General features: G+C 42.0%; 1 protein-coding gene across 1 annotated transcript in view; it reads left to right on the forward strand.

Moving 5' to 3' along the window:
- The first annotated feature begins 5,190 nt into the window (after window positions 1-5,190).
- LOC147437605 (uncharacterized) overlaps window positions 5,191-15,521 on the forward strand; it is a 46,487-nt gene continuing 36,156 nt past the window's right edge. Inside the window, exons 1-2 of the mRNA XM_086486584.1 lie at window positions 5,191-5,338; window positions 6,077-6,543. Of these exons, the coding sequence (XP_086342710.1) occupies window positions 5,191-5,338; window positions 6,077-6,543 (615 nt within the window). The remainder of the gene's footprint in view (window positions 5,339-6,076; window positions 6,544-15,521) is intronic.

A 15,521-nucleotide genomic window follows, 5' to 3' on the forward strand; every position in this document is an offset into this window, starting at 1 on the left:
TCCTGTTGGAGTGGTTAAGGGAGCTGTCCCGAGATTGATTTGGCCAAGGTGAGGGTTCGAACCCTTATCCTTCTTCGAAAGGGTGTTGAATCCTTCAAAGGACAATAAGGCCCGGAAGGAATTCCTTTGAAGTGGTATGAAGGTTAAAGGGCAGCCAAATGGTCGAGGCTAAGGAGCTTAAAGGAGAGGAATGGGGTAAATTGGTGCTAATGGGTTTTTTTAAACCAATGGATAATGGGCGACCGGCCATGAACTTTTTTTTAAAGACTCACCTTTTTAAACCAAAAGGTGTAAAGGCAAGGGCATGTAGTGAGCATCAGAGCATAGACGGCAGCGCGCGAGAGAGAGAAAGGAGACAGGACGGCCTCTGCAGGCATTTTCAGACTTTGAGACAGGAGGAGAAAGTGATACCACACCCGGGGCGCTACCTTTGAGGCCGATTACAAGCAGTTTGGTCGTGGTCGAATTTTGGTTGCAAGAGATTGCTCCCATTGTGGTTCTCGTCGTCAAATTTTATATGCAAATTGTAGCCTCGTGTCTAAAAGCCGTGCCTCCTTTGAAGTAGGGTTCCCCGGTTCAAGTTCTCCCTTGAATCCTCGATCTCAAGAAGGTTGACGGTGTTCCATGTTCTCCTTCTTTTCCTTAAAAGCGCTGAGAATCCTCCTCCTAAAAAACTTTCAAGCTCTCTGATACCAAATTTCTTAGTCAAGTCTTCCTTCCAAACTCCTTTTAACCCTTTCCAATGTCGAGCTTAAATCACCGACTTAATATAAGTTCTTCAGAATCTTCAATTTCCTCTGCTTTCTTCGACTCTCGCTCTCTCTCTCTCTCTCTCTCTCTGTCTCTCTCTCTCTCTCTCTCTCTCTCTCTCTCTCTCTCTCTCTCTCTCTCTCTCTCTCTCTCTCTCTCTCTCTCTCTCGCCTTCACAATCGACAGGAGTTAGCCATCAATTAAAATTTAAATTGGGCATACCGAATATCGATTTTTATAATCAAATTAATTTGTCGATTCGTCGATTAATCGCCGATTAACTTCAATTTACAGATTTGATATTGCCAATTGAAAATTTCCTCTTCAGATTTGAAAATTTGATTGTCATTTCCTCAAACTTGAGGCTCTGATACCACTATTGGGAGAAAAGGGGGGAGACCGGTTGCTTAGAATAATTCAACACTTGCTCACAAACATCACCATCAACCTCTCAACCTCTTTCCCCAATTTCCAAGCACACACACACATACACATACCTAAGCTATCACACACGCACGCACGCACGCACGCACACACACACACACAACATAGAATTGACAGAGACAAGCTGTAAGAGGATCTAAGAACATGGAAGAGAAGATGTAGAATTAATTAAGAGTACAGAACAAACACAAAATAGTTTAAGAGATGGGAGATGGAAAATGAGAGCGTCTACACAAGAAAGGCCTAAAATCATAGCCCCAAACTCCACGGCACCTCTCTTATGGATTTGATATGTGATATTTTGATTTATCATTGGTGCCAAAATCGGAGGCCCCTCTTTTACACTTAAGTTATGAGTGGTACATACTACTTATTGCATCACCCTCTTAGGGTGGGTTCTCACTGTCTTATTTACAAAGGAGCCATAGTGGCTTATTTCTAAAATATTGTGTTAGGATAAACTGATAGAGAATTATTATTTGTCAGCGCCACCTCATCAACTCCAGAGTTTCAATCTACAAACCATCATGCACTCACTATTAGTAAAATTCAAATAGACAATACATAATTAACCATTAAGCCAGCTATCCCAATTGTAGTTCACCACATGCAACAGGAGGGTGCCCACTCTCGTAACAGTACCCCAATAATGTGTATATACCAAAAGTAAATTTTTCCTACTACAGTTTCTTTATTTAGTCATCCAGGTATTAGACCCTGATGTAGATCCTCATTTCTCTACTTCTCTTGAATATACTCATAATAAATGAATAGAAAACCTCACCATTATGCTACTACAACAAGCAATGTGACATCATCTCTCACAGCAGAGACAAATTTGGAGATTCAAGGTGCTACATCGGAATGAGCCTCATCAAAGAATTCATCGACAAATAAGGATAATATGGCCCATCGACAAACAATCCACAACCTCTTAGCCTCCACGGACACTTTTCAATAGTGCCCGAGGATGGGCACTAAAATCGGAAGGGGGAATGTTAACTGAGCTAACGTCAATTAACAAGAGTTGCTAAAGGCCCAAGACTTGCAAATGCACATCAAAGAAAAAGCAAAGGAGCAATGGCCATGTATTGTAATTTTTTGATTTATTTCAAGCCATTGTAATAACTATAATGTGTTACAGGCTCAATGAGAGTTCCAAGCTATAAATAATATGTTGGTTAGTGTGCCTAGGTTATAGATGCAGTAAAATGTGGAGCTCTAAAGGCCTAGACCGCCCGGACAATGCACATTTTAACCCTAGGTATATAAGACAATGTGTAAATGGAATCAGGATTCTTAGCCTCATTTTGTTGAGACCACTCTTAATGAGAGCTCATGAGGTGTGTGACTATGGAGTCCTTGACCTTCACCTTGCTCATGTGACTCGATTAACATAGATCAATGCTTAATTATCTTTCACTATGCCTCTTTCATTCTCTCTTATGGTTATCTATGATGCTTTGATTAGCTAGATCGTAACTAATTAGTGGTTAATTCCACTCTAATCTTGTGTGATTGTCCTCTATTCTTTGTGTGTGCATGTATGCTTGATTGGAATGTGAATGCTCAATAGATCTATGTATTTACGCTTGCCATTAGTGTGTTGCATGATGGGATTAGTAATGTGTGTGTTATTGCAATTGTTGGCATGTGCGATTAGGTTGATTTGAGGTGGAAACAAGTGGATATGGAGATTGCCAATCATTGTGGCTCAACTCCTCCATAGGTCGAGAAGCTCATCTCGTAGAGTCATTGTTCATGTTGCCATGATTAGCTCGTTAATCGTGTGAGTATTTTCATGCCCTAGCTGAGTAGCTCATCACTCCGAATTGACATTTATTGTTGGTCATTAGAGCTATGCCGTAACGATGGTACCCCCAACAAAGGCTTTTATAAGAATCCAACAATTGTAGTTAAGAACTAAGGTTAAAGTCTTAGATAAGAAAAAGTTTGTTTGATCTATTCACACCGTGGGTGTCTAATAAAAATGACACTCTCCTCTTTGCAAGGTCAAAAGGAGTTTTCATACCATTTGCACATGAGCTACTCATACCATTCATACGTGAGCTATTGTGGTTCCCTTTCAAGTTCAACTGTTCAACCATGAAGGTTTTGTGCACACAATGAAAATTTGGCCATAAGTCTAGAAATGCAAGGTTGGGGGCATGGCTGTACAAAGTGAAGAGCACACCAACCAAGCTAAAATGAGGAACACAAAATCTCCCTACACTTATTTGATGGCCCGTGGCCAAATTGTATGGTATAACTTTTTTCTCACCCATTTCAATAAAGTTCTTTCAAGTAAATAGGTATTGTTTAATTTGTTGGCCTAATTTTTTGGCATTCAAGCCTCTAAACATGGCCACTAGGTATGATCTTTACCATCATCCTTGGGCCAAGTCGCAGATCTAGGAGACGTAGGTGCACTCTTTTAATACTATCCCCGAAAAAAAGTCCACACATGCTTTTGGCATGCATAAGGGTGACAATGGGTTGAAAATTTTAGAGTACTTGTCCATCATTTCAAAGATCTACACAAAGTTTGAAGCCAACATATGTTGTTCTAACAAATGTTAGTAGAGTTGATTATCGACCTTGCCCATAAGAGTCAAAAGCAGGAAACATTTTTGCCAAAAGCCTTCAAGAGAATGGGGCTAAGGTTCTTGAGTACTTCATCAAAAGTTTTCTCACAAGCATTCATGCTATTCTTTTTTTTGCAAAACTCACAATGGTGAGTAAAATATTATCAAGAATACCATTCGTGATATTCTTAGAAGACTGTAGATAAGGAGAAACACAAATTAAGCATTGAGATTCAATTTTCCTTAAGCTTTCTATCCTTGATGACGGAGGGAGAATCAAAGGTCTGCAAAAGGAGCTTGACCATGAAACTAAGTTGAAAGAAGAGTAACAACACATAAGTAGTGGTGATAGTAGACATGATAGTAGAAGTGAACACGACAATCGACATGATGGTTGAAGTCGTAGAAGAGATGATGATGGAGACTGTAATATACATGACATGATGATAAAAATCACGGTAGACATAATCGACATGAAAGAATCTATGAAAGACAAAGAGACCATGAAAGAGAGGATGATTATAGAAGGGTTCATAGCCACAAGGAAGGTGATCGAAGGACTCATAGAGAGCATGATGGTCGCAGTGATATACTCAATGGATATGTTGGTAGTGAGTAATAATGGTGAACACAGAGACTAGAGAAAGAGGGATCAATACAATGCTTCTTGCATCGGCCTCTTGCCCTTTGTGCCACAACACACTTTATCCACATTTAAAACAGGCTTTGCAAATTGACAACATAATTGTTTGAACAAAAATCTGCATCAATAAGTCATAAAGGCTGGTTATCTGCATCAAAATCTCCATATACATGCGTTTGGTTGGACAACACATCTAGACTACGAGGTAGGGTAGAGCTTCCATTCTTTATACCTTCTAGGAAGACATAGTGCTGAGTCCCCACCATACTTCTATATGGAAGATTTGTATGGTGTGCACCATATGGTTTGTAGTTTTCGTCATTCCCCATTGCATGACAACAAGTTTAACTAGTCACATGGTTCTCTTGTAGCTTGACAAAACAACATTCTTTGCCTTACACTCTCGGATGAGATACCTATTCGATTACTAGTCTATTTAATGTTTCCATTCCTCTAGTTAATATATGTAAACAAATTGTTTGTGACTTGCTACGACACGTCAATACTAAACCAAATCAACAAATTTCTATAGCAAGGTCAACCAAGCAAAACTAGTTTCATTTTGTATTTAAAAACTAGACAAGTATGTGGTGCTCATTTTCAAAAACCAAGTCAATGGAGAATCTACAAAGATTGTGTGTGTGTATGTGTGTGTGTGTGTGTACTTTAGACATTGCGGAGCTGCAACTTGTGTGAGCTACAAAGCCTCCTTGTCCTCATATGTGCGAAGGAGTGTCCGCGAGAGGTAGACAACTAGAAACGAAGGGGATGGGGCAACGATGTTGTTATAGAGCTGTGGAAGGAGCTGGGTGTGCATACATGGGAGGGATGTCATATCCTGTGCTTTGGCAATTAAACCAACACCCAAATGCAGTGGAGGATGATGAGAAGATTCTAGTAATAGTGTTGGAGCAAGGTCGAGGGAGGAGATAGGTGGACTAGGAAAGTTAGGCACGTTGGGATGACTCTAGGGCAGAGTCAACCCAATGTTGTGCAACATTGGGGTGATTGTAGGTCTTGAGGCCCTCGGAGGTAGCTCAATACTCGGAGGAGACAAGCCTGAACACTAAGTAACAGTGGGTCTTTAAGACCCTTGGGCGGTGGAATCAACGATTGTTGGCCCTTGCGATAATCTTGAGGCGGATGGACGGCCCAACAGAAATGGGCACCCGTCTTGCAGCCAAGCAAATTGAACCCAACACCTCCCACTTGCAAGACTGATGGCCTAACCACCTCGCCGACGCACATCATGTGCAATGAGTGGCAAACATAACATCGTTTATAACTAAACTCGAACGTCCACCTGTCCCTGTCCTTGTTTACTAATTGTGTCCTTGTTTACTTTTCGTCAATTAGACGGTACCGTGCATCTCGTGACTTTTGCTTGGAGTTCCCACCGTGGATATCATGGCAAGGGCTTCATTAAAGACCCCATGTTACTAAGCGATGACTCATGAGGGGGACAATCGCAAGCTCTTCACACAATTGGAATTTTTAACAAACGGGAGGAATCTCCATACTATTTGAAATTTTAAAAGATGGAGCCAGTACGAGCTTGCATGCAAAACGCCTCGACTGTTTTCTCGGCGGGAAATATGGTGGCGACAATGGCGGGGACGATGATGGTTTTTCTGTTGACGATGAGCTGTGTCAGCTACGTGCGGGCTCATTCTTCCCCTGTCGGCCCCTTGGTGCCGCCTACTCCTCTTGCCGATCAGCCGTGCTGTCCATCGCCGTTCGTGGGCTCATGTTAAATATCGGCTAGCTAAGCGACGTGTAGGTGGCACCAAATTCGTGCCACCAAATTTTCATCCTCTACTGTCAGCACCTGCTCCCGTTCCTTCTCCACTGTCAGCACCTGCTCCTGCGTCACCATCCGCTCCTTTGCCAACACCTCCTTCACCTCCAACTCCACAATGGCGAGTTATAGTCGGATTTTTGGCAGGTATACTGGCAACAGCTGGGGTATTGACATGGTTGGCAGTTCGAGCTCTTCCAGGGCTGCGTAGACGCCATGAGATTCAAGTGTGGGGGCGCATTTATACAGCATTGGATGCACTGATTGCTCAACGGGCCTCCGTTCAGGACACAGCGATTGCAATTGCCAGAGAGTGGCACAATGTAAGTTTTTATTTAAAGGCTTTTTTTAATCATAGGGCCTTGTCATAGGAATTTATGTTTTCAAGGTACAATAAGACAATATTTGTGAATTTTTTTGTAAACTTTATTGAATGAGAAATATATCAAGAAAGGTCGTATGAAACACATTTGTGATGCTACAATGAACCATATATATCATGGTAAAAACAAACATGATTCTTGCATAAAGAACAAGCATAATCTATTCATGAAGAGATCAGAGCACTAACCTTTATTTCGAGAAGTTTCCATTTCAAAAAATTTCGTTTGAGAAACTACAAAATAAAGCAAAATATAAGTTAAGCTTTTAACACTATGAAAAGTTTTCAAAGTTATAGAAAAGTAAACAGTGCACAGACTAAGTGAGTGTCCTACATAAGTATGGTGGAGAGTTGCCATAGTCTCTCTCCAAAATTCATAAGAAACGGAGGCCATGTTGTGCCTCGGGGTCCAGCTAGTCATGGTATTCAAGAACGAGACCACATACCTAAGATTCTCGTTGATAAATTGATGTTGGTGCCAATTTGTCAATGCTCATGCCACTACAATCCAATTTTATCACAAGCTGAGATGGGTAAACTCGGAGTATATTCAGCTCTGAAACATCGGGATTCAACCCCTTCATTCTCTTATACAAGATCTGGTACTTCTCCATGTCGTGTTGAAAAGAGAAGGATACCACCTTTTAGCTCAGTTAACTGCGTCCCTATAATAGTAATGAGTGCAGCATCTAGATAGTCACTCTCTCATTGCTTTGCTTACATAATTTTGACAGGAAACATGCTTCCTAGAATAGTGAAAATGTTACAGTCAAAACAGTATGCAGAAAACGTCTCAGCATCAAGTGTAGCTGAGGTGACTATAAAACACAAATCTTTTAGCTGTCTTACTAGGTCCTCCAAGAGTGCAAAGAGGACAACAATGTGTATTGTTCTTTCATGTGCTTCATCGAACATGATTACAATATACGTTGAGAGTTGGCAATCCACATAGACCCCAATTTCGAGGGATTTTATTGCAAAAAACCTTCCTTTTGCACCCATCTACGCGAGGTTTCACCTCTACTTGCAGCCTCTTAATTGTAGTTGTGTTTTGTGGAGAGGTGTTGTGGGAAATCTTGTCAAATGTCTGTTTATTTCGTAGTCTCCGTGCGGCTGTGTTTTCTTCAGCTAATTGAAGCTTGATTTGCAAAAGCGATTTGTAACAAGCTTGGACACTCCAAGCAAGAAATCAATAGCAACACACGAATAGGAACTTCAAAATCATTGAACCTCTAATATATATATATATATATATATATATATATATATATATATATATATATATATATATATATATATATATATATATATATATATATATATATATATATATATATAGAGAGAGAGAGAGAGAGAGAGAGAGAGAGAGAGAGAGAGAGAGAGAGAGAGAGAGAGAGAGAGAGAGAGAGAGAGAGAGAGAGTGTTGACACCACCCGGCGTAGTTCCGTGCCAAGAGGTATTGGCCCCAAAGTCTGGCTCCACTTTCGGTATTTCTTTATCATTAATCATTGCAAAGTACAACTCCCGAGGGACCTTTGCTCTCAGACTCTACGTCCAGATGCTCTACAGAGTGAGGCCCTAAGGGATCTTATAAACAATACATGGGATGCCCAAAAGCAAAGCCCCAAAAGCAATCAGTCCAAAATCACTTTCACCGGAAAGCTCTGGTTCCCAAAAGCTAACGTTGGAGATTCCCAAAAGCAGCCAGTGTAATTTGTGAAAATCCGTATAGCCTACCACGTGGCACTTGTAGCACAAATTGCGGAAATTTTGTACGGCCTTGCCACGTCAGCATGTCAATGCATTTTACGAAAATCCCTTTCAGGGTTCAAGCTTCTGTCTTTCAGGGTTTTGGGCCCCATGGATGGTGCTTCATAAGTTCTTCAAGTTAGCCCGTTCAGTTTCTCTTGTCCACTTGGCCATTTCTCTCCCAGATGATCATGCCACATCATCACTTTGTGACATATCCCCCTCTTGAAAGAATTGTAATTGCCCTCGATTACGCCTACAAAATGAGATATAAGCCATAAACCAATCAGTAGACACTAACTCTAAGTACCGACGCATTAGACGACACAAATCCAACACTTGCACAAAGATGATAGTCACTAAACATCAAATCACATTCATATCAAATCACATAAAACCATCGAGATTTAGGACCGTGATTCCTGAAAACGTGTTTAGCAATCATATCTAGATCCACACCGGACCTAATTAGTCAGATTGACTAATTCTTAATGTGATCATGTCCATAGAATCTCAAGACCGAAATGTTGCAGTCATTTCATCTTTCAAACTACAATTATATGAGTGAGCAAACATAAATCAGATTCATTTTTGGGAATTTCCATGTCGAAGTACTTCTTTCATAAAATCATCCAGCAGAATACTATCAGCCCATCAGAATCCCTGAAATCCAAAAGAAAATCAGTGACTTTATTCCGTCTGGTTAACTTGTGACAAAGGAGTGGAGTGACTCCCCTCTTGCGTAGTCCCGTCTGCACAAGATTCAACCTTGTTGATTTCCGAGATCTCTCGGAATAGTCAAAGCTAGACCGAAAGCCTCAAGGTAAAGTTCCAATATCTGCGGAGTATTTGCTAGGTCCTCCTATCTGATTTTTTCTAGTTGTCATCCAGTTCCCCTGATTCATTTTTTTCACTGGCAGACTCTTGCCTTGTTGAGGTGGATACTATTCTATCCATAGGATAAGTCAATGAGCCGGCATTTTTTTCACTGGCAGACTCTTGCCTTGTTGAGGTGGATACTATTCTATCCATAGGATAAGTCAATGAGCCGGCATGGGTTCCAAATCGTTGCTTATTATGTCCCATGAGTCTCTGAATGGAGTCAGAATGCTGGTTCAGACAATATTCTCGAATCTTCTTTGGCAAAGCACAACAAAACCACTCAATCTGGTCTCTCTTGGCAAATAAGTATTCCAAAACCTTTGGCAGTAGTCATCCAATGTATCTTTCTTAGTCATTCTCAAGTAATGCCAAGCCATGATGACATCTCTTTCATATTCATCAGATATCCAAGTTGACGTGAAAATTTTCTTCAACTTTAACCACATTGTAGGTGCTTCTGTGCGTAACAACAGAGTAGACGTCCATGTCTATGGAGTTCCCTTCAAGTAAGATGCCGGCCTTCGCACATTGGAGTGTTCTGTGAACCAACCTCCAAAGAAGGCGACGTCAAACTGTCGTACAAACTCAAGGGCATGATGGATGTGTTGGTAGCCTGAAAACCTCTCAAACCTAATGGCCCGACTCCCTTTCTTGAACTCCTTGGTCTTCTTTCTCATCTAGTCACTGTCAGACTAGGACGAGCTCTCCTCCTCCGAAATGCTAGATGGCCTTCCCTGCCATCTAGACTTTCTCAAAAATCTGCTTTTCTTGCTTTTTCTCCGCTTCAAAAATCTTGTCTTTGATGCTCAGAAATGGTGGGAACCTTCTTAGCACCCTCGACGGCCTCAAATGGCGCCTTCCCCGTTGAATCTCAATGAAGGAATTATGTTGTTGTAGGCAAACTCCACGAAAAGCAAATACTTTTCCCATTGAGTCTTTTGATCCGAAATGTAAGACTTCAACAAATCCAAAACCACTGAAATGGCTATCTCAAATTTCCCGTCTGTCTGTGGGTGGAATGAGGGCGAGAACTGCAACCGTGTGCCAATGTTCTCCCAGAGTGCCCTCCGAAACAAACTAGTAAACAGGGGGTCTCTGTCCGAAGCAATGGGCTCATGTATGCCATGTAATTGGACAATCTGTGAGACAAATAGTTTCGCCAAATGATTGGGCTTAAGTGTTCTTTTTACCGAAATAAAGTAGGTCTGCTTGCTAAACCTGTCAATGACTATCCAAATCCCATCATGCCCACTTTGGGTGTTGGGAAGATAAAAAATGAAATCCATAGCAATGCTTTCCCAGGGGCGGAAGGGTATGGGTAAAGGTTGTAGAAGTCCTGGTGCCTTATGCCTGCCAAACTTGATCTTTGGGCATACTAAGCGACTGCGAACTTGTCCACATCCTTTTTGAGCCTCGCCAATAAAAGTAACACTCAACACCCTTCGAGGCGGTATCTATGCCGCGGTGACCCCAAAAAGGCGGACAATGGCACTCTGTCAAAACCTTTTCCCTCAAAGGCTGTGTGACGACACACAACATCGTTTTCCGCATCAAAAAGCTGCCCCGTATGGAATAGCCTGCAACTAGCTCCCCACGTTGTATCTGGTGAAAGATATCTGCAAAACTCAGGATTGGTGGCGTATTGATCAATCATATGTTTGAAATTTTGATGATGCATCGCGGAAATGGCCAGATTCAAGGGCTTTCTAGACACGCATCTGCCACTGAATTCTTCTGTCCTTGAACATGGACTATCTAGAAATGAAACTGTGACAAGATGTTAGCATCTACTTCTCCAAAAACTACTTCTGCGACAAGAAGTAGCGTAATCTCCGATGATCTATGAAGACGGTAAAGGCAGCTCTAAGTAGATAGTGTCGCCACTGCGTAAGAGCATGGATAATTGCCAAAAGCTCTTTCATAAATCTGTGCAACCAATTCAGGACGTGAAAACATCCTGCTCTCGTAATTTATGACATGGCCTTCTCGTATCAAGACTGCCCCCAGACTGCGACCACAAGCATCATAGTAAACTTCAAATGGCTTTTGCAAGTCTAGCAAGGCCAACACTGGTCCCATAGTCAACTTTTCCTTGAGAGTCTGAAAGACTGCAATCTCTGTCGGGCCCAAAGTAAAAGGAACTGCTTTCTGAGTCAGTACATGCAAAGGAGAAGCTATCTTTGCAAATTTTTGAATGAACTGCCGATAATATGAACAAGCCCAGAAAGCTTTGAACTTCATGAACATTCTTCAAATTAGGCCAATCAAGAAAAGTCTCAATTTTGGCCGGGTCCATCTTTACCCCTAGAGCTGAGAGATGTGTCCCCAGAAATTTATCTCAGGCAAGAAAAAACTCGCTCTTTTCGCATTTATAACCAATTTATGCTTCCGCAGTGCCTGGAAAGCCTACGACAAGTGGTGTCTGTGTTCTGCTTCATTCTTGGAGAAGACAATAATATCGTCAAAGAAAGTGCCCACAAACGATCAGTAGTCTTTGAAAATCCTACCCATCATGAGGTTGAATGTAGCTGGAGCATTCGTATGGCTAAATGGCATCACCAAATAATCATACAAACTCAAAAGTCGTCCCGAAAGCTGTCTTGTAGACTTCTCTAGGAGCAATTTGAATCTAATGATAACCACTCTTCGGATCAATTTGACTAAAGGAAGTAGAACCCTTAGATCTGTCAAGTTTATCATCGACCCTCGGAATGGGGAATCTATTTTGGTTCATTATTTCTTCATTTTGGGCTTGGCTAACTCTGTAAGGTGGCCGGTTTGGTGATGTACTACCGGGAATCAAATCAAACGCGTGATCTTCGAGACGTGAAGGAGGCAACTCGCTTGGTAAGCCCTCAGAGAAACAATCAGCCTGAGCTTGCAAAAAATCTTGTCTTTCTTTTTTCGAGGACTGACATATTCGACCTTTAATCATCATTCAGTTCTTTCAAGAAAATCAAATAAACAAAAAGATTGGATTTCATCAAGTGGGATGGACTCGCCTTTAATTTTTAACATCAAATACAATCATATTCGACCTTTAATCATCATTCATTTCTTTCAAGAAAATAAAATAAACAAAAAGATTGGATTTCATCAAGTGGAACGGACTCGCCTTTAATTTTTAACATCAAATACAATCTCTTTGGCTAAAAGCATGCTTTGGTGGTACAAAAAGGACTGTCCTTGACAGCACCTTTGACAAATCTTTGAGCTACAATTTTTACATGTCACATGAAAAACTACCTATCATACTGTATATCAGTGGATAGATCTTCAAAAGGAGAATCTAAAAATACAAGGTCCGAAAAGTTTTGACCTAAACTACAAAAATTTTACTAGTCCCCACTTTTTCATTGGTAGAAGTAAAATAGGTCCTTTTTTTGTACCACCAAACCACGCTTTCACCCCTTTGTCCTTCTCATTCTTCAAGATGTACTTCCTTGCCCTATATCGACCACAACACTCTTCTTGGGGAACCAAGAGATTCCTTGGAGGACGTCACACCCTTCCAAAGGCATGATGTAAAAGTTCTCGTGCCCTAAATACCCCTGACAATGCAAATATAGTTTGCCAATGACAGCGTAATGGCGACATCCCGTCCGGGTGCCTCTAGAACAACCTCGGATGGTGGCCCCATTTCCTCGAGCGTAATTCCAAGTCAAGCCACCAATTCGGTTGAAATTGAAGTTGACCTTGGCTTCTCCATCAAAGAAGATAAGGGCTTCTTGGTCTAGCACTTTGCCCCATGCTTTGCAAAGTTCAATACTTTCGTTCAGCTGGTCAGGGTTGGTGGTGCCCACAAAATCTGGTACCAATCCTGCTTTCGTCGTTCCTTTTCTTCCGCGCTCGGCTGCTGCTATGTAACTCTTTGGCTTATCTTCTGGTGGTCCTCTGGTTCATCTTCTTTTCAAGAGTTTGTGTCCAACTCTTTTTGCGAGTACAGGTTCCGCCTTTTTTTTTTGCACTCGTCTGTCCTTTTAGCTGGCCATCTCTAGTAAATCTCATCAATCGGGTGATTTTTAAGGTATTTCGCAAATCTCGGGTCTCTAGAGTACTTGATCAATCTTTTCACACATGTATCAACCTGCAATTGACCTTTGTACTTCACTTTGACAAACTGTTCCGCCAAGAATTTGTCCAAATCTTCATTCTTTTCTTCAGTTCCCACGCCGGATTTCAACTTTTCGTTGCCTCCACACTGAGAGGTGTTATCTCTCTCAAATTCTCCGCGAAAACCCACGTGTAATCTGGGGTTCTTTATGGCTTATGCCCTATAAGACAACGCGATGAAAACGGGAGCGTGTCCGATGCGCGATGAAGTAAGGGTGGGAGTGGCTAATAAGTCTGGCGTTGCGACACGAAGATTCTCTCACAAAAACCTGCGTGTGCTGCCAAAAGGATTGGATCCTCCATAGAATAAGAATCTTTCTGAGCTTTGATACCACTGTAACAAGCTTGGACAGTGAGAAATCAAAAGCAACACACGAGCAGAAACTTCAAAATCACTCAGCTTTAATAGACAGAGAGAGAGAGAGAGAGAGAGAGAGAGAGAGAGAGAGAGAGAGAGAGAGAGAGAGAGAGAGAGAGAGAGAGAGAGAGAGAGAGAGTCAACACGACCCGACGTAGTTTTGTGGCCAGTGGTATTGGCTCCAAAGTCTGGCGCCCTTTCGGTATTTCTTTATCATTAATCATTGCAAAGTACAACTCTTGAGGGACCTCTGCTCTTTAGACTCTGCATCCAGATGCTCTGCAGAGGGAGGCCCTATGGGCTCTTATAAGCAGTACATGGGATGCCTAAAAGCAAAGCCCCTAGAGAAATTAGTTCAAAAGCACTTTCACCCAAAAGCTCTGGTCCCCAAAAGCTAGCACTGGAGATTCCCAAAAGCAGCCAACATAATTTGTGGAAATCTGTACAGCCTGCGACGTGGCACCTGCAACGCAAATCACGGAAATTCCGTACGGCCTTGCCATGTCAGCATGTCAGTGCATTTTACAGAAATCCCTTTCATGGTTCAAACTTCTATCTTTAAGGGTTTCGGGCCCCATGGCCGATGCTTCATAAGTTCTTCAAGTTAGTCCCTTCAGTTTCTCTTGTCCACTTTGCCATTTCTCTACCGGATGGTTATGCCATGTCATCACTTTGTGACACGATTTCTCTTTGGTGCGAATTTGAGCTTGTAGTACATATAACTCCTTGCCTTTTTGGTGGACACACTCGCACTTCTTTTGTGAACCCCAAGGGACCCTGTACCTATCACTTATTTTCCAGGCCCTACATTGGACTAAAAACTGCTGCCTGTAGTTAAAAGCCACTCTCACCCTTACTTCATTGCATGTTGAATGTGCTAGTGCTGCTGGCCCTTTGACTTAGCAAACCGAGCGTTTAAGGATTTTTTGGACTCCAATAGGCAATCGATCCCATTGGTTGGATCCCGCAGCTTCAGCACCAGCGTTTTCAGCCCCTCATCAGCAGCGTTTTCAGCCCCAGAACTCAGCATTTCAGCACCTCTATTCCAGCGTTTTTACCTCAGCATGCCAGCGTTTTTGCACCTCATCATCAGAGCATTCAACCCGTAAACCATCAGTAGTTTCCAGCAATGCAAATTTCAGCCCCTTCATCGCCATTAGTTGCAAATCACAGTCTCAAGACCATTAGCGTTTTCAATACTCAGCCTTAGCCTCGCAGTATCAAGCATCCCTAGCAAGTACCCATCAACATCCTAGTAGTACCAAGCCTACATTTAGTACCCATCAGCATCTCAACATTAGCATCATTGTATCAGCATTTTGTGCAAGTAATAAAGCAGGTACTTGCTCTGGCAACAGTGCAAGGGGGCCCTTGAGGGTGGTTGGGACCCGATGCAGTGTGGTCTCTCTTTTTCTCTCTGCCTCTCTCTCCTTCATTGTCTTCAGTTCAGTTTCTCTTGTCAAGTAAAGTAAAGTAACCTTGTGTTTGTGCGGAGTACTAGATCTGAGCTAAATCCTTTAACACTTTCGCTGTACTTGAAATTGAGCTCTGTGCGTGCTTCGGCTTCGTGAACTCAAGGGAAGAACAACCAAGAATCCAAGCAGAACTAAGAACCCCAAGCCACTCCCACCTTAGTCCATCGCACATCGGGCACACTCCTGTCTTCATCGCTATGCTAAGTCTTTGAACGAAGCTCGACATTGGATACACGAAAATCCAGATCTTGAATATCAAGATTTGCTTGCCTTGTATGCGGAGATGGAAAGAGTTGGAGAAAGGACCCTAACCCTCTTTTGCATTTGCATTTGCATGTAACA

Source organism: Adiantum capillus-veneris, chromosome 17 (assembly GCF_014529385.1).
Source record: "Adiantum capillus-veneris isolate H3 chromosome 17, ASM1452938v2, whole genome shotgun sequence".
Classification (NCBI taxonomy): domain Eukaryota; kingdom Viridiplantae; phylum Streptophyta; class Polypodiopsida; order Polypodiales; family Pteridaceae; genus Adiantum; species Adiantum capillus-veneris.